Below are 17,909 nucleotides of genomic sequence, written 5' to 3'. Positions count from 1 at the left end.
ATGCAGACTGAATGAGTAATTGCGATCTGCCAACCCCGCAACACCTGCAGCAAGCAATCTCAGTAGGAGAGGAGATCTCATACAAAGGAAGCGTCACTATCAAAAACAAAAACAATTAAAATCGGAGGATTGTATAAGATAATCCACTGTTTGGGTTGTTTTATTTTATTTATCTAATTTTTTTTAGGGAAGATCCCTGGCCCACATTGACCTCGAACTCACTATGTAATCACAGGTTCCTGAAGAATGCTAAAAGTATGTGCCAGCAACCCTTGTTTTTCCTGCCAGAGTCCAGCCTAGGCTGAGCCTAGGATGTCATCTTGAACATAGTCAGTAGGCCTGTCCCTTTGGGGTGCTTGGGGTTTTCCTTTGTACCTAATGTGGTGAATTAGCAAGATGACAGAATAGGAAACCCAGCCTTTATTCCTTCAGAGAGGCTCAGGATTAACACCATCTATATCCAAATGTTTGCATGGGGACTCCAGAAACCAGTCAGGAAGTTGCTTTGCCTGGGTAAGATCAAGCCAAGAACACTACAGGGAAATTATAATAGGCCTGGTAAAATGGCTCAAGACAAAGACACTTGCTGCCAAGCCTGAAAATCTGAGTTTGATCTCCTAAACCCACATGGTAGGAGGAAAGAACCAACTGCTACAGGTTGTCCCCTAACTTCCCATGCCTTCTGTGGTAACTACCCAGCACCCCACTCCCTCCAAATAAATGTAAAGGCACGTAAATAAATAAATAAGAAGAAATTGGTCATAAGGGCCACTTTGCTTTGTCCACTACCGCTCTCTTTGGCCAATACCATCACTTCAGGTTGTGGCTTCTCCCTGGGATGGGATGGAGTGATGCCCACAAGGCTGGTTTTTCAATTCATCTAACAGCACTAATTGGAGAGGCATAATTTGGAAGTCTATGGGCCCTTGAAAGCAAGAGTGAGTCCTCACTGTGCCACCAGAGTGCCAACTCCTGGAGCATGGATGGTAGATAGAAGTGTGCAGGGCTGCCCCAGGGCATGGCATCTCAGTTGACCTGGTATATGCTCATGAAATGCTGAGGACAAAGGAGAAAGAGGCGTCTTGCCACTGTGTCACAGAGCCTGTGGTATAGCACATGCAAACCAGGAGGCTGAGATGCAAGCTCCTCGGGGATCTATGTGGGATGAAAGACTCCAAAGGAGTCAGCATGGAATGGACAGGGTAGAACAGGGCTGCTCCCTCATGGGGGTGTGCAGCAGGCCTGAACACTGCCCCCCCCCCCCGCGCCTCCTTCTCCTTTTCCTCCCCCTCCTCATTTTGAATGTAGGTAGGCGTTCATCTTCGCCACTTTAAGAAGCCCTTTAGAGGTTTACCCAGAAGTGTGCTATACTACCCTGCTAGGCAATTCTCAACCAAATCAAGAAATACTATGTGGAAATGACATGTGAAAATGTCAAAGATTTCAGAGGCCCCCTAGAAACTCTGGAAGACTAATTGGCGAAGATCGTCCCCTGGGTAAAGCTATTCAGTAAAGACTGAAAGTGGTGATTGCTTTTTTCAAGGGCTTAAAACTTAGCATAAAACAAAGAAACACATGTGCTCACACCTGTGCACATGTGAACATATATGCCCATGCAGACAAGTCTGCAGCATCATGGCCTTAAGAAGGAACAAGATGAATCCAGAAGCCAACCCCAAAGAAAGATTAATTTATAAACTACCTGACAAAGTATTCAAAGTAAAGTCTCTTAAAGAAGTACAATTTTTTTTTTTTTTCAAGAGAACGCAGGCGGACAATCAAGTGGGATCTGGAAAGTAGGCCAGGACAAAAAGAGAAACACACTAAAAAGAGGCAGGTTGGCCCTGGAACAGAAGGATGCTGTATCCCAGTGGGGGTGGGGCACTGTGGGGACTCAAATCATGGTTGGTCAAGCAGAAGCGGCAGCACACTCAACACAGGTCACTTGAAGTCATCTAGGTAGAAGGGGGGACGAAGTAATAAAGGAACCCTAAAGGACTTACAGAGTACCATTGAGTTTATCAACACACACGACATGATTTCCATTTGACAGAACAGTGAGAGACCCCTTCCCTGGAGAAATGGTAGCTGAAAACTCCCCAAGTTCAAAGTCAAAAGGTCCCACCCAGATGCCAGGTGCAGTAGCTCACACCATTAATCCTACTTCTCAGAAGCAGAGGCAGGTGGACTTCTGTGAGTTCGAGGCCAGGCCAACTCTGTAGAGAGCAAGCTCCAGAACAGTCAGGGCTACATAGTGAGATCCTGTCTCAAATAAATAAATAAGAAAAGAAGACTCCACCCAGGACAACTTGAGGACAGTCACACTAGACACAAAGAAACTTTCAAAACTTCAAAACAAAGAACAAAAACCATGAAAGCAGCATGGACACAGCAATCCTCTGGGACCGGAGAGCTCCACCAGGATTATATCGAGTGTCTGAGCAGAAACACCACAGGCCAGAAGGAAGTGGGTGATAATGTCAAGCTGCTGCCTTGGAAATGGATTTCTTTCAAAAGCAGAAAGAGAAACAGGTGTGGTGGTACACACCTGTATCCTAGTCCTTAGTGGGATGGAGGCAGGGGGATTGAGGTGGAGGCCAGCCTGATCTACACAGCAAGATCCCAAGAGAAAGAGAGGAGGAGGCCTTACCCATCAGACAGAGCTGAGGCACCCATCCCCACAGCCTGCCTGGCAAGTCTGGTATAAGAGGCTCAAGTTGAGCTCAAAGTCCATTGGGAATCGACATGGAAAGAGAAAGCTCGCTGCTGAAAGTGAATACACAGATAAGTGCAGAATCTTACAGTATGATAATTGTGTACATAAACAAATTTTAATTCTTAACACAGGACTTAAAAGGTAAGGGAATATAATAATTATAGCTACAAAACTGTTAGTGGTTACAAACACAAGAAAAGATATGATGGGGCCATTAATAACAAAGTGTAGGGAATATAAAGTAGTAATTTTTAATACAATTAAATTATCCATTTAGAAACATTGTTATAAATAGATATTTCTCCTCAATCATCATGAAAATTACAAAGAAAATACCTATAAAATATACTGAAAAGAAAAAAGATGTGAATCAAACTGTCACTGGAAAAAAAAATCAGGCCAGACATGGTAACACACGCCTTTCATCCCAGCACTCAGGAGTCAGAGGCAGGTGGATGTCTGTGTATCTGAGGTCAGCCTTCTCTACAGAGTGAGACCCTGACTCAAAGGGGGAAAAACCCCCAGCAAACCATAAAGGCAGAAAAGAGGAAAAGAGAAACAATTATAACTGTACAAGATGCAGAAAACAATTAGATAGGAAAAAATTTCCCTCCTGATTGTGTGTGTGTGTGTGTGTAAAGCACTTTACCATTAAGCTATATACCTAACACATAATACTTACTTCAAATGTAAATAGATTAAACCATAATCAAAAAGCATAGAGTAGGTGAATGGATCTTTAAAAATTAAGATTGAAATATAAGTTGCTACAAAAAGACCCACCCTAAATGCAAGAACAGAGCCAGTGGAAATGAAAGCACAGAAATTGGTATTCCATGCAGCTGATAAACCATGAAGAGCAGAGTTGGTCACTCACAGATGACAATTAGCTTCAGTCCAAAACTATCACGAGAAACAAACTCAGCATTACATAATCAAAGTCATTGCACCAGGAAGATGTAAATAGTCATCTTATGAATTGTAAATGTGTGCACTTATTCTCGTGGGGTCATCTTTGCTCTTCTCAACTGCATTCTCTTTGACATAACATGCTTGCTTCTTTCTACCAATGGGCATGGGGAGCCAAACCTCCATTCACTAATGATAGGAACGTAAATTGCTAGGGTGTGGTCTGGTTAGACGCTGCATATTTTGATGTGTAATATGACCTGATATAATTGTTTTGCTCATAATTTATGCAAATGCAACAGATTTGAGTGAATCGTTAGACTTCATTTTGTCAGACTTGCAAGAGGCTGCAGGGAGAAAAGTCCTCAGGTATGGCTGGCAGCTGTGCTGTTTGAGAGGCTGTAGAACCCTTGGATGGAAGGCATGACTAGTAGAAGTGGGCCACGTCAGAAGTGAGACACTAAGACTCATAGCCTGGCCCCACCTTGGATCCCAGCCCCGTTTCCTGATTTGCCAAAATGTGAGGCACCTCTGTCACTTGCTACAGCCACCGTGATCTCTCTGCCTTCTGGCAATGGCAGACTGAAACCAGGAGCCCAAAAAAACCCTCCTTGGTTAGGCTGCTTCTGCCCACCATTTGGTCACAGAAATGAGAAAAATGAGTGATAAAATGGGGCATCTCACTCCTCATCACCAACACAGAAGCCCAGATCTGGGACAGCAACCACATGAAGTTAACAAATGCAACGTGAGCCTCTCAGATGCTAGTTCCACGAGGGGCATCTGAGCTCTGCAGCACGGACCACTTGCTAACATGGCCTATGAGTCAAGATGAGAAACCAAGGTCTGAAAGGCATCGTGACAGGCACTGCACGCAAATGCAATCATCAGCCAAGAATTTAAAAAAAAAAAAATTACTTCAAGCTGGCTCTACCAAGAAGGCATCAAGAACTAGAAGGGATTACTAATAGTTAAATACAAAGAATTATTTTTGGAAAATTTGCTTTTGAAATTCCAATCTGAATTGTTTTTTTCTACTTAAAGTTTGAAGTAAAGCATCCATTTGTTTAAAACATCTTGGGATAAAAGAATTTCAGATCTCTGTGCATAAGGGTCCAGACAAGTGAATGTCACATTCACACTGGATTTCAGGAACAACTTGCAGCATTCCCTTCTCTGCGTTCTTCACCTACAAATAACTGACTGGTCCAGCAGTTTGCTGAAAAGACTTTTTTTTTTTTTTATCCCAACATTGAAAATAAGGGGAAAAGAAGTAGCCTTTGGAGCTAAGGAGAACAAAGCTGACATTTGGTGCTAGCAAATTGCCTCCCAGTCGGATGTATTAAACCCAGGCAAAAACACAACTAGAAAAGGATGAACATTAAAACCTGCTTCTAGGAGCTAGGGAGAGAGCTCAGTGGATGAAGTGCTTGCTGTGCTAGCATGACAGCCTGGAAATGGATCCCCAGAACCCTGTAAAAGCCAGACATGGTGGTGCATCCCCAAACGCCAGTGCTGGGGAGTAAAGACAGGCAGATCCTTGGGGCTTGGCAGCCAGTCTAGCCCAAACAGTGAGCTGCAGATTCAGGTAGAGATCCTATCTCAGAACACACACACACACACATGCACACTCACACAACCATACACACACACACACACACACACACACACATACACACATGTCACACGCCCAGTAACTGAAACTGAAGCACAACTCAGATTTGAATTAGCAGAAGAAAGCGCAAGTGACTCTGCACAAGGATGGAAAAATTCACAAAAAAGAATGAAGAATGAGAAAAGAGAGAATAAACAAAGTCTCAAAGGTTGGAGCAATTAATAGAATAAAGAATTGCCTCAATCCTTATCATGCCTGAATCATAAATGACAGTCAATTAAAATATTTAAATTAGGGGCTGGAGCAATGACTCAGCAGTTAAGAGCATGGGCTGCTTCTCTAGAGGACACCAGTTCAATTCCTAGCACCCACATGTCAGCCAGCTCACAACCCTCTGTAACTCCAGTTCCAGGGGATATGCATATGGGTGCAGACAAAATACATAAAATAAATAAAAATGTCTTTGAATTATTCAAACGGGTCACATGTACTAAGGGTCATGTGGAAGAGGTAGCCAGTTCCAGGCTTCTCATGCCTGGTAGTGCTGCTGAGGTCCGGGAGCTTCCGGCAGCCTGGAATTGACTGTACAAACTGACTCCAAGAAACTTACTAGCGCTGTCATTCTGGGGTCAGGACTTAAAACAAATCTGACGAGCTAGGAAAACGTGGAAAATTATGGGGACATAGACAGGGGAAAAAGCCCTTTTTACCCAATAGTCTTCTCAAAACTCACCAGCTGAGGCAGGAACCCCAGCATTATACATTTGCTGCAAAGGGCACAGGAACAGGAATAATATTCCTTTAGATGTAGGTAGTTTATTTCAAAATAGCAATGACTCAGGCTCATGACTGAGTCTGACTTTGGGCCTGGCCTGATTCCTTTCCCCAGACATTTTCTGGGCAACTCCAGCAAGACTCTCAGTGGCTGCACGCGGCTCCCTGCATCGATTGCAGACCTGGGGGTCTCCTCAGCAGCTGCAGTGACCCCACTTGAGTTCCTTAATGATTCTTTACAGATAACAGCTTCATATTGTCAAACCAATCAGATACCTACAGGCAAAGAGCTCAGGGGGTCCCCAAATTCTCCCAGAGACACCCACACCCAAGCTCTGGGGTATACCTCTCTTTCTCCTAACCGTCGTGATTAAAATACCTTTATTAGACTCAGCTCTGCTTCATGCTAACCCATCCCAAAATTCCCTTTTGTATCAAAGCCACAAATCCTGGCTCAGCCAGACTTGAGATCCCTAAAAGATTGGAGGAAGGACACCTCAACTTGCTTGGGAGACAAAACAGGGCTATGCCCTCTTCCCCGCCCCTCTAACCACACACTGTTAAGTGTCTATATGGGTTTGTCATGCAACACAGAAAAGCTGGAAAATAGAGGTTTACTAGACTTTAATGGGAACTAAAATGTCTCTGAAAATAAAAGGCACTTGAGGCCTTGAAGCTCACGGCCTCCGCAAGTCACCTGGGCAAGACAGTGACTTTTCTAAAGGGCAGGGCAGCCTTCATATTTAAAACCTCCTTTAATATGACAAGTAACTTTGGGTCATTTTCAGAACTAGGCCTCTCAAGATGGACCAAGAAAAGCTCTAAGAGACCTCAGCTGTGCCACAGGGATTAGCCAACAACTCTATAGCTTGTCCCCACTGCACGGTGCTCAGACTCGTGAAGGAGGCGGTGTTCCCTATTATGATGGGCAGGTGGCATATCTAAGATGTGTTGGAGGCCCAGCATGGGGGCTCATGTCAAGAATCTCGGCATTTGGGAGGCCAAAGAAGGAGGATTGCCAAGAGTTCAAGGTAAGCTGGGCTACACAGTGAGTTCCAGTCCAGTTTGGTCTAAGGAGTAAGATCCTTTCTCAGTACCCCTCTCCCTATCAGTGACAACTGTAAGAGGCCTGGTGCCTGTCAGTAGGGTTCTTAGTACAAGGCTACAAAAGGCTTTCCTCTGCCAGCTTTGCCAGGGACCAGGGAATAGGTGGATTCCATTGCAGCAAAGAGATTGGGTCTCTTTGTGGTGTACAGGATGCCATTCAGGAACGAGGCAGGTCATGCTGGGTACTCCTGCACGTGTGCACATGCACATACACACATACACACACACACACACACACACACACACACACACACACACACAGAGGTCCTCTGCTTAACTAGAACAGATGAATCAGACTCCAGGGACCCATCCAGAGCTCTTCCTGGGAGGGATGCTGACACTCCACTGCTAGCCTTGCTAACGATGAGAGGCACCCACAGAGGAGCCGTGCACTCTCCTTTGGGTGCTTGTCTGACAGGCTATGAATATGGGTTGAGACCATGTCCTGTGCCCAATTTAGCCCAGTTGCCTCATATCATGTTCAGTATTTTACAGGGCTCCTCTCTTCTCTGCAAAGCCTGAGATTTAAAATCAAAAGGACCTAGAAAGGTTCTCCTTGGGAGCCCACCACCCCATCAATCAATCCAGAGAGTTTGTGTATAGAAAGGTGCTCTGAAGGAAAAGCAGGCTGCCCCTACCTAGGGAAGGCGCCTGTGAGTGTGACCATCCGAGTTCATGCCTTCCACACAAGCCAGCTCCTTGGGAGGGAGAGTGGGGTCCCCACCAGGATGTCAGCCCTGTATTCTATAGACTGATGTTGAGCCATTCTAATAAACCCACTCTTATCATCCTAAATAGCCTTGGTGGCCTGTGTTAGCTGGTTTTCCATTACCATTACAACTTGAGATAATCAACTTATAAAGATGAAAGAGTGATTTGGGCTCACAGTTACAGAGGCTCCAGCGTGAGGTTGGCCCCAGGGCTTTTTGGACCCATGGTGAGGCAGCATGTCATGGCATGTATGCAAGCTTCTCACCTCACAGTGGCAGAGCAGCAAAGAGAAAGGAGGCTGGGGTCCCAGTATGGCACATCTCAATGACCTAACTTCCTCCCACTGGGACCCATGCCTCAAAGTCCTACCAATAATACCATAAGACTAGAAACAAGCCTTCAACACAAGGGCCTTTGGGCACATTGGTCCAAACTTTAACCTGTCTGATGTGAACTAGTGGTCTCAATTACTTTAAGACTCACATTTTACTAACTTCAGTACGTTATTTCCTAACACAGCTTTCTTTTTCTGCACTACCAGTCTTGGGGCCCAGAAGTATGTACTCGCCCTGACAACTCCTTACAGCATTTCCAAGATAGATGTGATATGAAAAACTTGCTAGGTACAGTCCTTGTTAGGGACAGGGTCAGGCAAGTGTGGCTTTGTTTCTAAAGGGCTGTACTTACATAGTTCATCATACAAATATGCAAGACTTTGACACTTGAACAACTCCTTTTTAAAGGACTGTCTTTCTGCAGATCCTAGAGCCATGTGGTTCCAGCATTCACTTACCCTGTTGCCAATGCATTGCAGCTAGGAGCTCTGACAGCTGCTTACCCAGTAAACTAAGAGGGAGCTGCGAAAGCATGCATGGTAAATGATGCTGTGGAGTCCTCATGCCTCATCCATGAGCATTCCCGGGCATGGGCTGCATCTGCCTGACCATATAGATGAGTGTGTGATGGGTAACCATATTTGTCAACTTAACTAGGTTTAGAATCAGCCAGAAGTAAAGCACATCTCATGTGTCTATAAAGGCCTTTCAGGGAGTATGAAGAGATGGAGAAAGGCCCACTCTAAATGTGGATGGACCATCCCACAGGCTAAGGTCCCAGATACAATAAAACGGGGAAAGGAAAAAAAAAAAAAAAAGCCAGCAATAGGCAGTATCCTCTTTTCTTGCTTGCTTGGCCATGTAGCCATGTAGCGTAAGATGTCATGCGCAATGGGCTCCTGTCACCATGGGCTCTCTACCCAACCCATAGGATCAAGTGACCATGAACCAGGCCCTCTTTTTATTTTTTAAGATTTACTTATTTATTATGTACACAGTGTTCTGCCTGCATGCCAGTAGAGAGTGTTAGCTCTCATTATAGATGGTTGTGAGCCATCATTTAGTTGCTGGGAATTGAACTCAAGACCTCTGGAAGTGCAGTCAGTACTCCTAACCTCTGAGTCAGCTCTCCATCCTGAACCAGGGCCTCTTAACCCACAAGTAAAGCTAATCTTTCCCTCTCAGCCATCTGTTAATGTACTAGCCACAGAAACAAAACCCACAACTCAGGTGGGATTTCTTTTTGTCTCTAACATCATTACCAGATTATAAAAGATCAGCCCTGTGTATGGAATACGTATGAGAAGAGAGATGCCTTCCTTCTTTTTCACTTTGGTGGAGAAATATCCTAACTTGGCTAGGGACTTCATTTTTTAAAAACTTCTTCCTCAGCCATACGAGTTCTAGATTCCAAGTGTTTATAGGTGGGCAATTAGCAAACGGTTTGTCATGACATGAGCCCAGCTGTGTGTTTTCTTATTGCTCACCACCCAACTGGTGTTTGTTAGTGTTTCTTCTAGCAACTAACTCCCCATTTCAAAGAGCACAGGTCTGTTCACTGGTTAGAAAAATAATGTCACAGCAACAAATCATCCCCGTGTCTCATTCACTCAATGCAGTCAAAGTTTATCCTGGCTCGTGGTGAGGCTTCCTGCACATCAGTGGGATGGGGCTCTTGTATGTAGCAAGGGGCTTCAGGATGCTGGCTTCTTGTGTCTTGTGGACCTGCCATCTTCAACACTAGGGAAATTCAGAATTAGGGGCTGCAAGGTATGACAGCAATCTCTGAACCAGAGAGTTGTGACAAGAAGAGCCTGGAGGCCTGGGCTACAGTCTGGTAGATCCCGGGACCAGTGCTGAAAGCCCAGTACTAGTTTTGTGGTGTTGTTTAACTGTATCTCAGGGCTCACAAATGGAGCACTTGGTCCTTGTCAGACCATTAAGGGACGGGGCCTACGGCAGGTCACTAGGGATCCAATCCTCCGTGGGAGTTTTCGTAGTTCTTATAAATCCCTCCCCCACTTCCTGTCCTGATGCATGAGGGCTCCTCTAGACACCCTCCTCCCACATTATGCCAAGCACCACAAGACCCTCACCAGAGCCAAGTTGATACCAGCACATACGCTTGAACCTCCAAAACGGTAAGTTAAATAAATTTCTCTTGATAACATGCTTGGCTTTGAGTGTTTTACTATAGGAATAAAGAAATGGAATCACAACCTCAGAAGTGGGGTCAGAATCCCAAGGTTATTTGGGGGTTTGAAAAGACTTGTAAGGGTGAAGGCTCTGTAGAACAAGGGCTCTGACATCAGAGATCGTGGGTTCAAGTCCTGGTTTGTCTGCCACTATTGTTTCAGCTGACACTGAGACACACCGTTTCTCTGGGCTCCTGTGTCTTCCACTGCACAAATGTATATTGTTCCTACTGATAGTTCCCAAGCTAGAAGGCACCAGAACAATACATGGAATATTCATTTTCCTGCAGAAGCTTCTCTAGCTGAGCCAACTTCTCCAATCTGTTCAGTGAGTACAAAGAGGTTGACCTTGGAGTTTCCTCCAAGTTCCTGTGGGAGGGGGATCCTAACCACACAACACCGCCCCCTCAGTCCTCAGAGGCCCTGTGTCCTAGGCCTGCCAGCCCCAATCTCTGGAAGACTTTGCAGCTCATGTGTCTACCAGATGACTGTGGAAGGACTTTGTGACGCTCCCAGAAAGACTTGTCCACAAAACTACACACTTTCTAGACCCTGTCCCCATGCAGGAGTTTCCAAAAAGGGTCACCTTCATTTGCCCTTATTCACCCACCCTCCTTCCCAGCTCTGGGATTCTCCTACATTGTGTATTTTGTCCACCAGTCCTGGTGCAAGTCCTCTGCTGCCTCAAAATTCCCCTAAGCTGGACATGCCGGCAGAAGCATCCAGAAAGCAGCATTTTGATTTCAGCAGAGCCCTTAACAGCACATCTTCTAATGTCTATGTCTGAACACCAGCCTGGACATCAGATGCCCTGCTTTTCCACTGGCCAGCTGGGCAGTCTTATTTGAGACTCTGTCTGGGGTTTGCAGCTGTGAAATGTTGCAATTCTGAGATTGGAGGTGCAAGGGGGGGAGGAAGGAGGGTGGGAGAACCCAGTGTAACCACTGGCTAGCCCAGCAGTGGACCCCGGCTTCTCCTTTTTCCAGTCTGATGGAGGTCTCCCTGCCATGCCTCCTTTTGTCTTCTGCTGGAACAGATGTCATCTCCCTACTATGTCAGGATTGGACCCAAAGTCCTTACAGACAAGTCCTGCAAATGTGTCTGTGCAATTGGTCCTTGGCCAAAGCCTACTGCCACCACCAAGCCAGAGCATGATACTCCTCAGATCACTTCAAATTTTAGTGTCCCTGTCCCCACCACCACGCCCTCATAATGGGACCCCTTGTCACCTCCTCCCTCCCCAAATTCCTCTGGACACCAAATTCTTGTTTCAGAAATGTACTAAAAAGCTGACAATGGCACACACACACACACACACACACACACACACACACTTTATTTTCATATAAAATAAAGGGTCATGTGCCCAGCATCCTTTACAGTTTAATAGCCCAGAGGTCTCCTTAGAAGTTTCCATGCCCTGAGAGAGGCTCCCTGTCCACAAGCTCTCAGGGGGCTCCTTGTTCAGAGCGACATTGAGGAGGTCTTACATTGTGGCACAGAGGGCCTACAGCCCAAGGTAGAGGGGCCATGCTTAAGGACAGAACTCATTTCCTGCGCTTTCCTTTACCAGCCATTGGCAGAACCTGGCTGACTGCTTTAGCACAGACTGCAATCAGAGGTGTGGTTCTTTGGCATTTAATCTGTCTTGATCCATCCAAATGGGCTTGGCACGGGGCACAGGCCCAGGAGGACTGCAGGAGATGGGGGTTACAGGGCGGTTCAGGACACACATCTGGACACCCAGCTGAAGAGCAGGGAGGCCTGCCATGCCTGTCCTTCTGGAGCAGTTGGGGAACAAGTTGCCGCTCCAGGGTTATGCCTCAGTCTGTCATTCCTATCTCTGTCCTGTGGTCCCTTCTCTTCCTCCTCCCTCCCCTGTCCCAACTGTAAAAAGCACAGGGCTCTGGATCCAGGGATAAATTTCCAGGCCAGGGCCCTCCAGGGAAATAAACTGGAGTGGGGTGGGGGAGGTGGAATCTGATTTATGTGGGTGATCCTGGGCTCCAGTGAGTGGCAATTATCCATAACTGGAAACAGGCCTCACATTACTGTACTCCAAGCACAGCCTCCTGGCCAGAGAGCCTCCCCAGGTTCCTAGACTCAGCTTAAACCCCTAGCTCAGTCGGTGAATGACCAGGGGCATTCAACAGGGCCAGTATACATGTGGTCCCCTCTGAATCCCTGGAGTGTCCACACCCTTCCTCTTGTCTTCCATCTCTTTCACCCTTTAACATCCCCTAGATGTTATTCTTCTTGGAGAAGGGGCTCTCGGTCCCCTCCTTGCACCCGCTCATCTTCCTCTTTTTCCATGCAGCCCACAGTAGCAGCCAGGCCAGCACCCACACCACCCCCAACCACAGCAGCCCCAGTGGCCCCCACGGCTGCCCCAGCTGCCACCATCCCAGCCTCAGCAGCCAATGCTGCTGCGGCCATACCTGCACCCACCACACCCCCTGCCAGGCCCATGAGCCCAGCACCTACAGCGCCCCCGACTGCAGCCAGGTGGCCACAGAAGCGCATTGTGTAGGAGTCCATGAAGGCCTTGGCCTCCGCCTGCAGCTCAGCTTCCAGGGCCTCCAAGGTCTGCTCTCTCTCCTTGCATAACAAGGCCACACCATGGCGAGCCAAGATGGCATCCTTCTGGGTAGAGAGCAGGTTCCGCATGGTGTCAGGCAGGACTCGGAGTGCAGAGAAGATACGCTTGGTGGCTATGTCCTGTGGCAGTGGGGAGGAAAGAAGGTGGTCCAGCTGGGTACCCAGGCATCTTCTCTGGCACAGCCTCTCCCCAAACCCTGGGGCTTACCTGCTGCCTCACGTATTCCTCAAACTCCTTCTTGGCAGCTTCCACTTTCCTCAGGTCATGGAGCTGGGCAGCCATCTGTCCATGGGAAAACCCAGGCTGCCTCCCTCTTTCCTCCTCAACCAGGGATACTACTGGTTCCTTATCTCCACTCCCAGGCCATGCAGACCCTTACCCCAGATCACTTTCCCTGACCCCACCCTCCCTGAGGGGAGGAGCTCCTCACCTCATCTGGAGAGCTGAAACTGGGCCCAGTCTTCCCCATCCAGCCGGAGAGGTTCTGCGGAAACATCACAGCCAGGTCAGGGAGGGCAGGTGTCTGCTGAGGCCAGGGTCCCTAGGAAGTTTTCACACCTTGATCTCCTGTGCTAGCTGCTGCCCTGTGAGCAGGCGTCTGTCTCCCCTGGCCACAGCACGGCCCTCACTCCAGTACCCCTGGCAGCGACTCTTGGCATGCTGAGGTGCTGTGCTCAGCACATCCAAGATGTAGGCCCGGAAAAGGTGGGAGAATTCATCTTCTGTGTCTGAGAAAGAGATTCCTTGGACTGAGGAGTCTGGGCATGGGAGAGACCGGGCCAAAGCTGCGAAGAATTGCCAGGGAGGTCTCCACCCCTGGAACACTTACTGCCTCCTAGGTTTGCTTGGCCTTTGTTTACCCACTGCCTCTCAGGAGCAGGCAGGAGGTAACAGCGGGCTCGTTTCCCTAGGAGCAGCTCCTGGACCTTGGGGTATTTGCCAGACAGCCTCTGAGAGATGGATTGAGGACAGCTCTGAGCCAAGGGAGCAGCCTCCCTCTGTAAGCACACTTCCAGGGTGCCACCCGGCCTCCCTCACCTGCTGCCCTGGCATCAATGTTTTCCCTCTGCACTACTTACCTGGAGTATGTCACCCATGTATCCTTGCCCTGACTTATTGTGATGGGAAGAGTCACGAACTAAGAGGTCCAGATGCTGGAAGAGAAAGGGTCCCAACACCAGCAGCTTGGATTGGCAGTATCTGGACTGACAAGTCCAAAAATAGGTGTCTCACCTGGATTGGCACCATCCCATAATGCTTGCCCATCACCTCAGCTACATGAACGAACATCTAGAAATGGGTACAGAAAGTTTTAGCATTGGCTACTCCAAGAGCTACAGCCTACCTCCTAAGCCTTCCCTCTAGTCACCCCGGACCACTAGAGGAGCCCAAATTTCCCACTTCCAGCTTGAAGATTCTCCTGTCTCTCCCCAAAGCAGGTACCTTGTGCTCAACTGTCTGTCCTGAAGCCCACTAAGCCAGTTCAAGTGTCATAAAGTCCTAATCCTGAATGAGAAGGCATGTGTTCCCTTTGGTGCAGCCCTCCTGACTTTGTGGTAAGGGTGTGTGGAGGTGATGGCTTCAATATGGAGATGGTCTCACCTCTAGATAGCCCAGATCTGTGTCCTTCAGCTCTTGGGAGGTGTTCAGGATCTAGAACAGAGGAAAACAGGAAGATGCAAGATTTGCAGAAGTAGGAAGGGTTCTTCGAGGGGCTCCTAAGTGGCCTTTATCCCAGAACACAAGCCCAGTCCAGCATGAGTGCCTTTCAGCCTTCAGCAGACCTGGAGAGCTTTGTGATACTGCAGACCTCCAGGTTTCCCTGAGGCTTACCGTTCCACCTTTAGAACAACCCACCTGCCCATCTTCATTAGACCATCTTCCTCCTTCTAGAAGCACCTTCCAGAATCTGCATGAACCCCAGACACCTAATCTGCCAAGTGCTCAGCTCTGAGCTGGGCAGTGGTATGCAGGAGTATGTGCCACCCTGGGGAATTGTGTGCAGGATGGCCACCCCACCCCCAAGCACCCCTCTCACCTGGTAGGAGCTCAGCATCATGGTAAGAGCACAGAGCTTGACCCTCGTTTCCCTGCTCAGTTCTGGGCTCATGACATCTCCTGTGTCCACTAAGAACACAGCCACCTATTGAGGACACAAACCAAAGGGTTAGGCCTGCCTTGCTCTGCCCAACCCCTTTCCTTTTCCTTAGCCCAGAGATGTCCTTCTCCACCCTCTATTCTGTTATTTTTCCTCCTTGATCCATGCTAACCTTCATCTGCTTTTCTCCTCACCTTCTTCCCTTCTTTTCCCAGCAGAAAGGGGTGACTCCACATCCAGATGCCCCTGGTAAGGCCATTGGTACCCCATCTGATCCCAGGCAGGGACCCCTCTGTTCTGGGCCTGCCACTGTCACCAGATTCCTGAAGGTGGAGAAGAAGGTTTCAGGTGGTCCACTGTGCATTCCTAGAGGTACTTCCTTCCCAGAGTCAACCTGGGGCTCTCACTTTGCCTCCCTGCATCCTCCTGCCAGCCCTGCCCTCACCAGGCTTGGTAAGCCTCTGAGCAAGTGGTCCAGGAGGAAGGACTTTCCTGAGTGCTGCTCTCCCAGGACAGCAAGTAAACAGACAGGTGTGTCCCTGGCCAGTGGATGCTTCAGACAGCGGTTTATGGCTCCCATCCTGAGGATGAGGCCTCCAGAAGCATTGATCCGAACCAACAGCAGCCGCTCTGCCCTCACAGCACAGGTCTCCTGATGGGACAGAGAAGGGTCCCCTGAGCATCGCAAATGAGACTGACCCCAAGTTGGGAGTGTGTCCAACCTGGAACTCTGTGTCCCTTCCTAACAGTTTAGAATAGGGTCTAATCGGAGATCTCTGAATGCAGAGATCTTGTCCCTCACCTGCAGTGCAGGGGGCAGCGGCCTCTGTGGCAGGAGCTTCATCCTCTCCCCTAGACTGCGGAGGCCCTTCTTTTGCTTGCAGATCTTCCGGCACTCGGGGCAGCATGGTGTCTCACAGCCTGGGATGCGATGTGTGCTGAAGCACCGAATGCAGAAGTCATGGCCACAGTCCAGTGAGATGGGCTCTCGAAGCTTTTCCAGACAGATGGAGCAGGTGGGAGGCTCCCGGGGTGGGGAGGGACGATGTCCCAGGCCCAGCTCCAGCTTGGGGAATGATGCATGGGACCTGGAGGGTAGGACATCATCTGAAAGTTGGATGCCTGTTGGATGCGGGGTTTGGAGGGCTGATGGCTTAGGAGGGAATATGCCCCTCTATGCCACCTCTGCTTCCTAGGGCCACCTGGAGGATGAGCTCCACCCATTCCTCACTTCCTTGTCCTGGCCATCCTAACTGAGAACAGAACAGAGAGGACTGAGTACCCCCAAAGCAACCTCAGGGAATCCTGGCTCTGCACATGCCAGCCATGCAACCATGGGTGAGGTTCAAAGGACAGACTGGCAGTGGCATGGTTGGGTCTGGGGTTCGTCATTAGCGATGACTACCTCATCAGCAAGGTGTCCAGAGCCAACACTTGGGAAACCCATAGAGCACCAGCCTTCTTGCAGTGGGTCTTCCTCAAAGGGGTACAAACTACAACTCCAGCTGCTGGGATAGTCAGGAGAGGGTGGAATCTTCCTGGCACCCAGGCAGCCATTCTGCAGCTGAACAGATGGTCAGGTTCTGGTAGGATTCCTTGGGCGCTCCAAGCTGAGCATCTGTAGCACCCACCTGCTTGTCCTGGTCCCTCCCTGTACAGCCTGGCCCATCCGGCCCTGTGCTTCCTCCCTGGGGAAGAGCCCTGCAGAGCGCTCAGCAGAGGAGTCTGCTGGACTGCAGAGATCCGTGCTCCTGTACCAGCTTTGCCAGCTGACCTACCAGGCCCACTGCACCAATCCCAGCCCAGAAAGGCCCCGTGTCTCACCAACTGTTGCTGCTGTTTCCCATGAAGCTTCGTTTGCTCTCCTAAGAGAGGGGGAGGCAGATTTAGAACAGAATCCAGACCCTGTCTTCCTGCCCGGTTTCCAGGGTCCTTCGCAGCCGCCATCCTTCCCCCTCCCAGGTGGCTTCTTCCCACCCCCAACTCTCCTTCCCAGATTTTAGGGTTTGAAGACTTGCCCGTTTGCCAAGCCGATGACAAAAAGCAGTGACTGACAGAGTGGGCCTCGGCATGGGAGGCTGGAATGGCAGAGGGTCCGATGCTCAGAGAGGAAGCCCACCGAGACCTTTGCGGGTAGGACAGCCTTTCACCCAGAGCGCTAGTGGAGCAGGTGGAGGGTGGAGCAGGGGGATGGGCTCTTCAGAGGCTCTGCCTAGCTGTCAGCGCTGGAGATAAATGAGCTGGTCAGAAAAAAAGAGGCTGTATAGGAGGGTGGATTCACCCCAGGGGGAGGAGACAGGGCTGCGGGTACCAGGGCTTTGGAGGAGGGATGAACCAGCCCAGCTCAGAATCCCTGGCAGAGGCTGGGATGCAGGCAAGCCGAGGCAGTGAGTCTCCATGGAGACGAAAGGGAAAGATAAGGACAGGGAGGAGGAGGGGGACGGAGAGCGTGAAGCCACGTGGATGCACCTGGCACAGCAGGAAGAGGCTCCTAACGGAGCCCAGGACAGCACTGGCCCTACAGGAGCAGTTAGCTGGGTTCTTCAGAGCCCCCAGCCAGGGTGGGCAGAGAAGAGGCTGTAGGAAACAGGAGAGTGTGCAACTGGGGTAAACCAGAGAAGCTATTGGTTCATTCAATCCCATTACCTACGTTGACTGAGCATCCTCTATGTGCAAGGGTCGCATGATGCCATTGTGCGCCATGTGACCCTGTGCATCTTGTCACCCTCTCCCAGGATATGTCACTGGTGCCTGCTAGCTTACCGTCGACCTCATTATCTGGGGCTCTGCAAGTCCCTGATGTGTGGGTGGGGAACGATTCTTTTTTTCTCCCCCCTGGGGGGGGGCTTT

General features: G+C 49.1%; 1 protein-coding gene across 3 annotated transcripts; it reads right to left on the bottom strand.

The window, feature by feature from the left end:
• Positions 1-11,725: 11,725 nt before the first annotated feature.
• Positions 11,726-17,395, bottom strand: Rnf112 (ring finger protein 112). 3 transcript variants are annotated; one of them, XM_051180469.1, is made up of 14 exons: positions 17,078-17,390; positions 16,884-16,924; positions 15,862-16,147; positions 15,505-15,711; positions 15,254-15,382; positions 15,000-15,104; positions 14,564-14,614; positions 14,195-14,251; positions 14,041-14,115; positions 13,791-13,911; positions 13,520-13,689; positions 13,392-13,445; positions 13,169-13,243; positions 11,726-13,080 (listed from the first exon to the last, which is right to left on the bottom strand). In XM_051180469.1, exons 1-14 carry the CDS (start codon positions 17,129-17,131, stop codon positions 12,610-12,612), a joined length of 1,896 nt encoding a protein of 631 aa, XP_051036426.1. In that variant the 5' UTR covers positions 17,132-17,390; the 3' UTR covers positions 11,726-12,609. The 3 variants fall into 3 exon arrangements, with proteins under 3 accessions (XP_051036426.1, XP_051036427.1, XP_051036428.1); XM_051180470.1 differs by lacking the exons at positions 16,884-16,924; positions 17,078-17,390 and adding an exon at positions 16,691-16,858; XM_051180471.1 differs by lacking the exons at positions 15,254-15,382; positions 15,505-15,711 and having other exon boundaries at positions 17,078-17,395.
• Positions 17,396-17,909: the final 514 nt, after the last annotated feature.

This window comes from Phodopus roborovskii, unplaced genomic scaffold, assembly GCF_943737965.1.
Source record: "Phodopus roborovskii unplaced genomic scaffold, PHOROB, whole genome shotgun sequence".
Classification (NCBI taxonomy): domain Eukaryota; kingdom Metazoa; phylum Chordata; class Mammalia; order Rodentia; family Cricetidae; genus Phodopus; species Phodopus roborovskii.
Note: the sequence above shows the minus strand (reverse complement) of the source record. Positions and strands in the feature narration are given on the sequence as shown.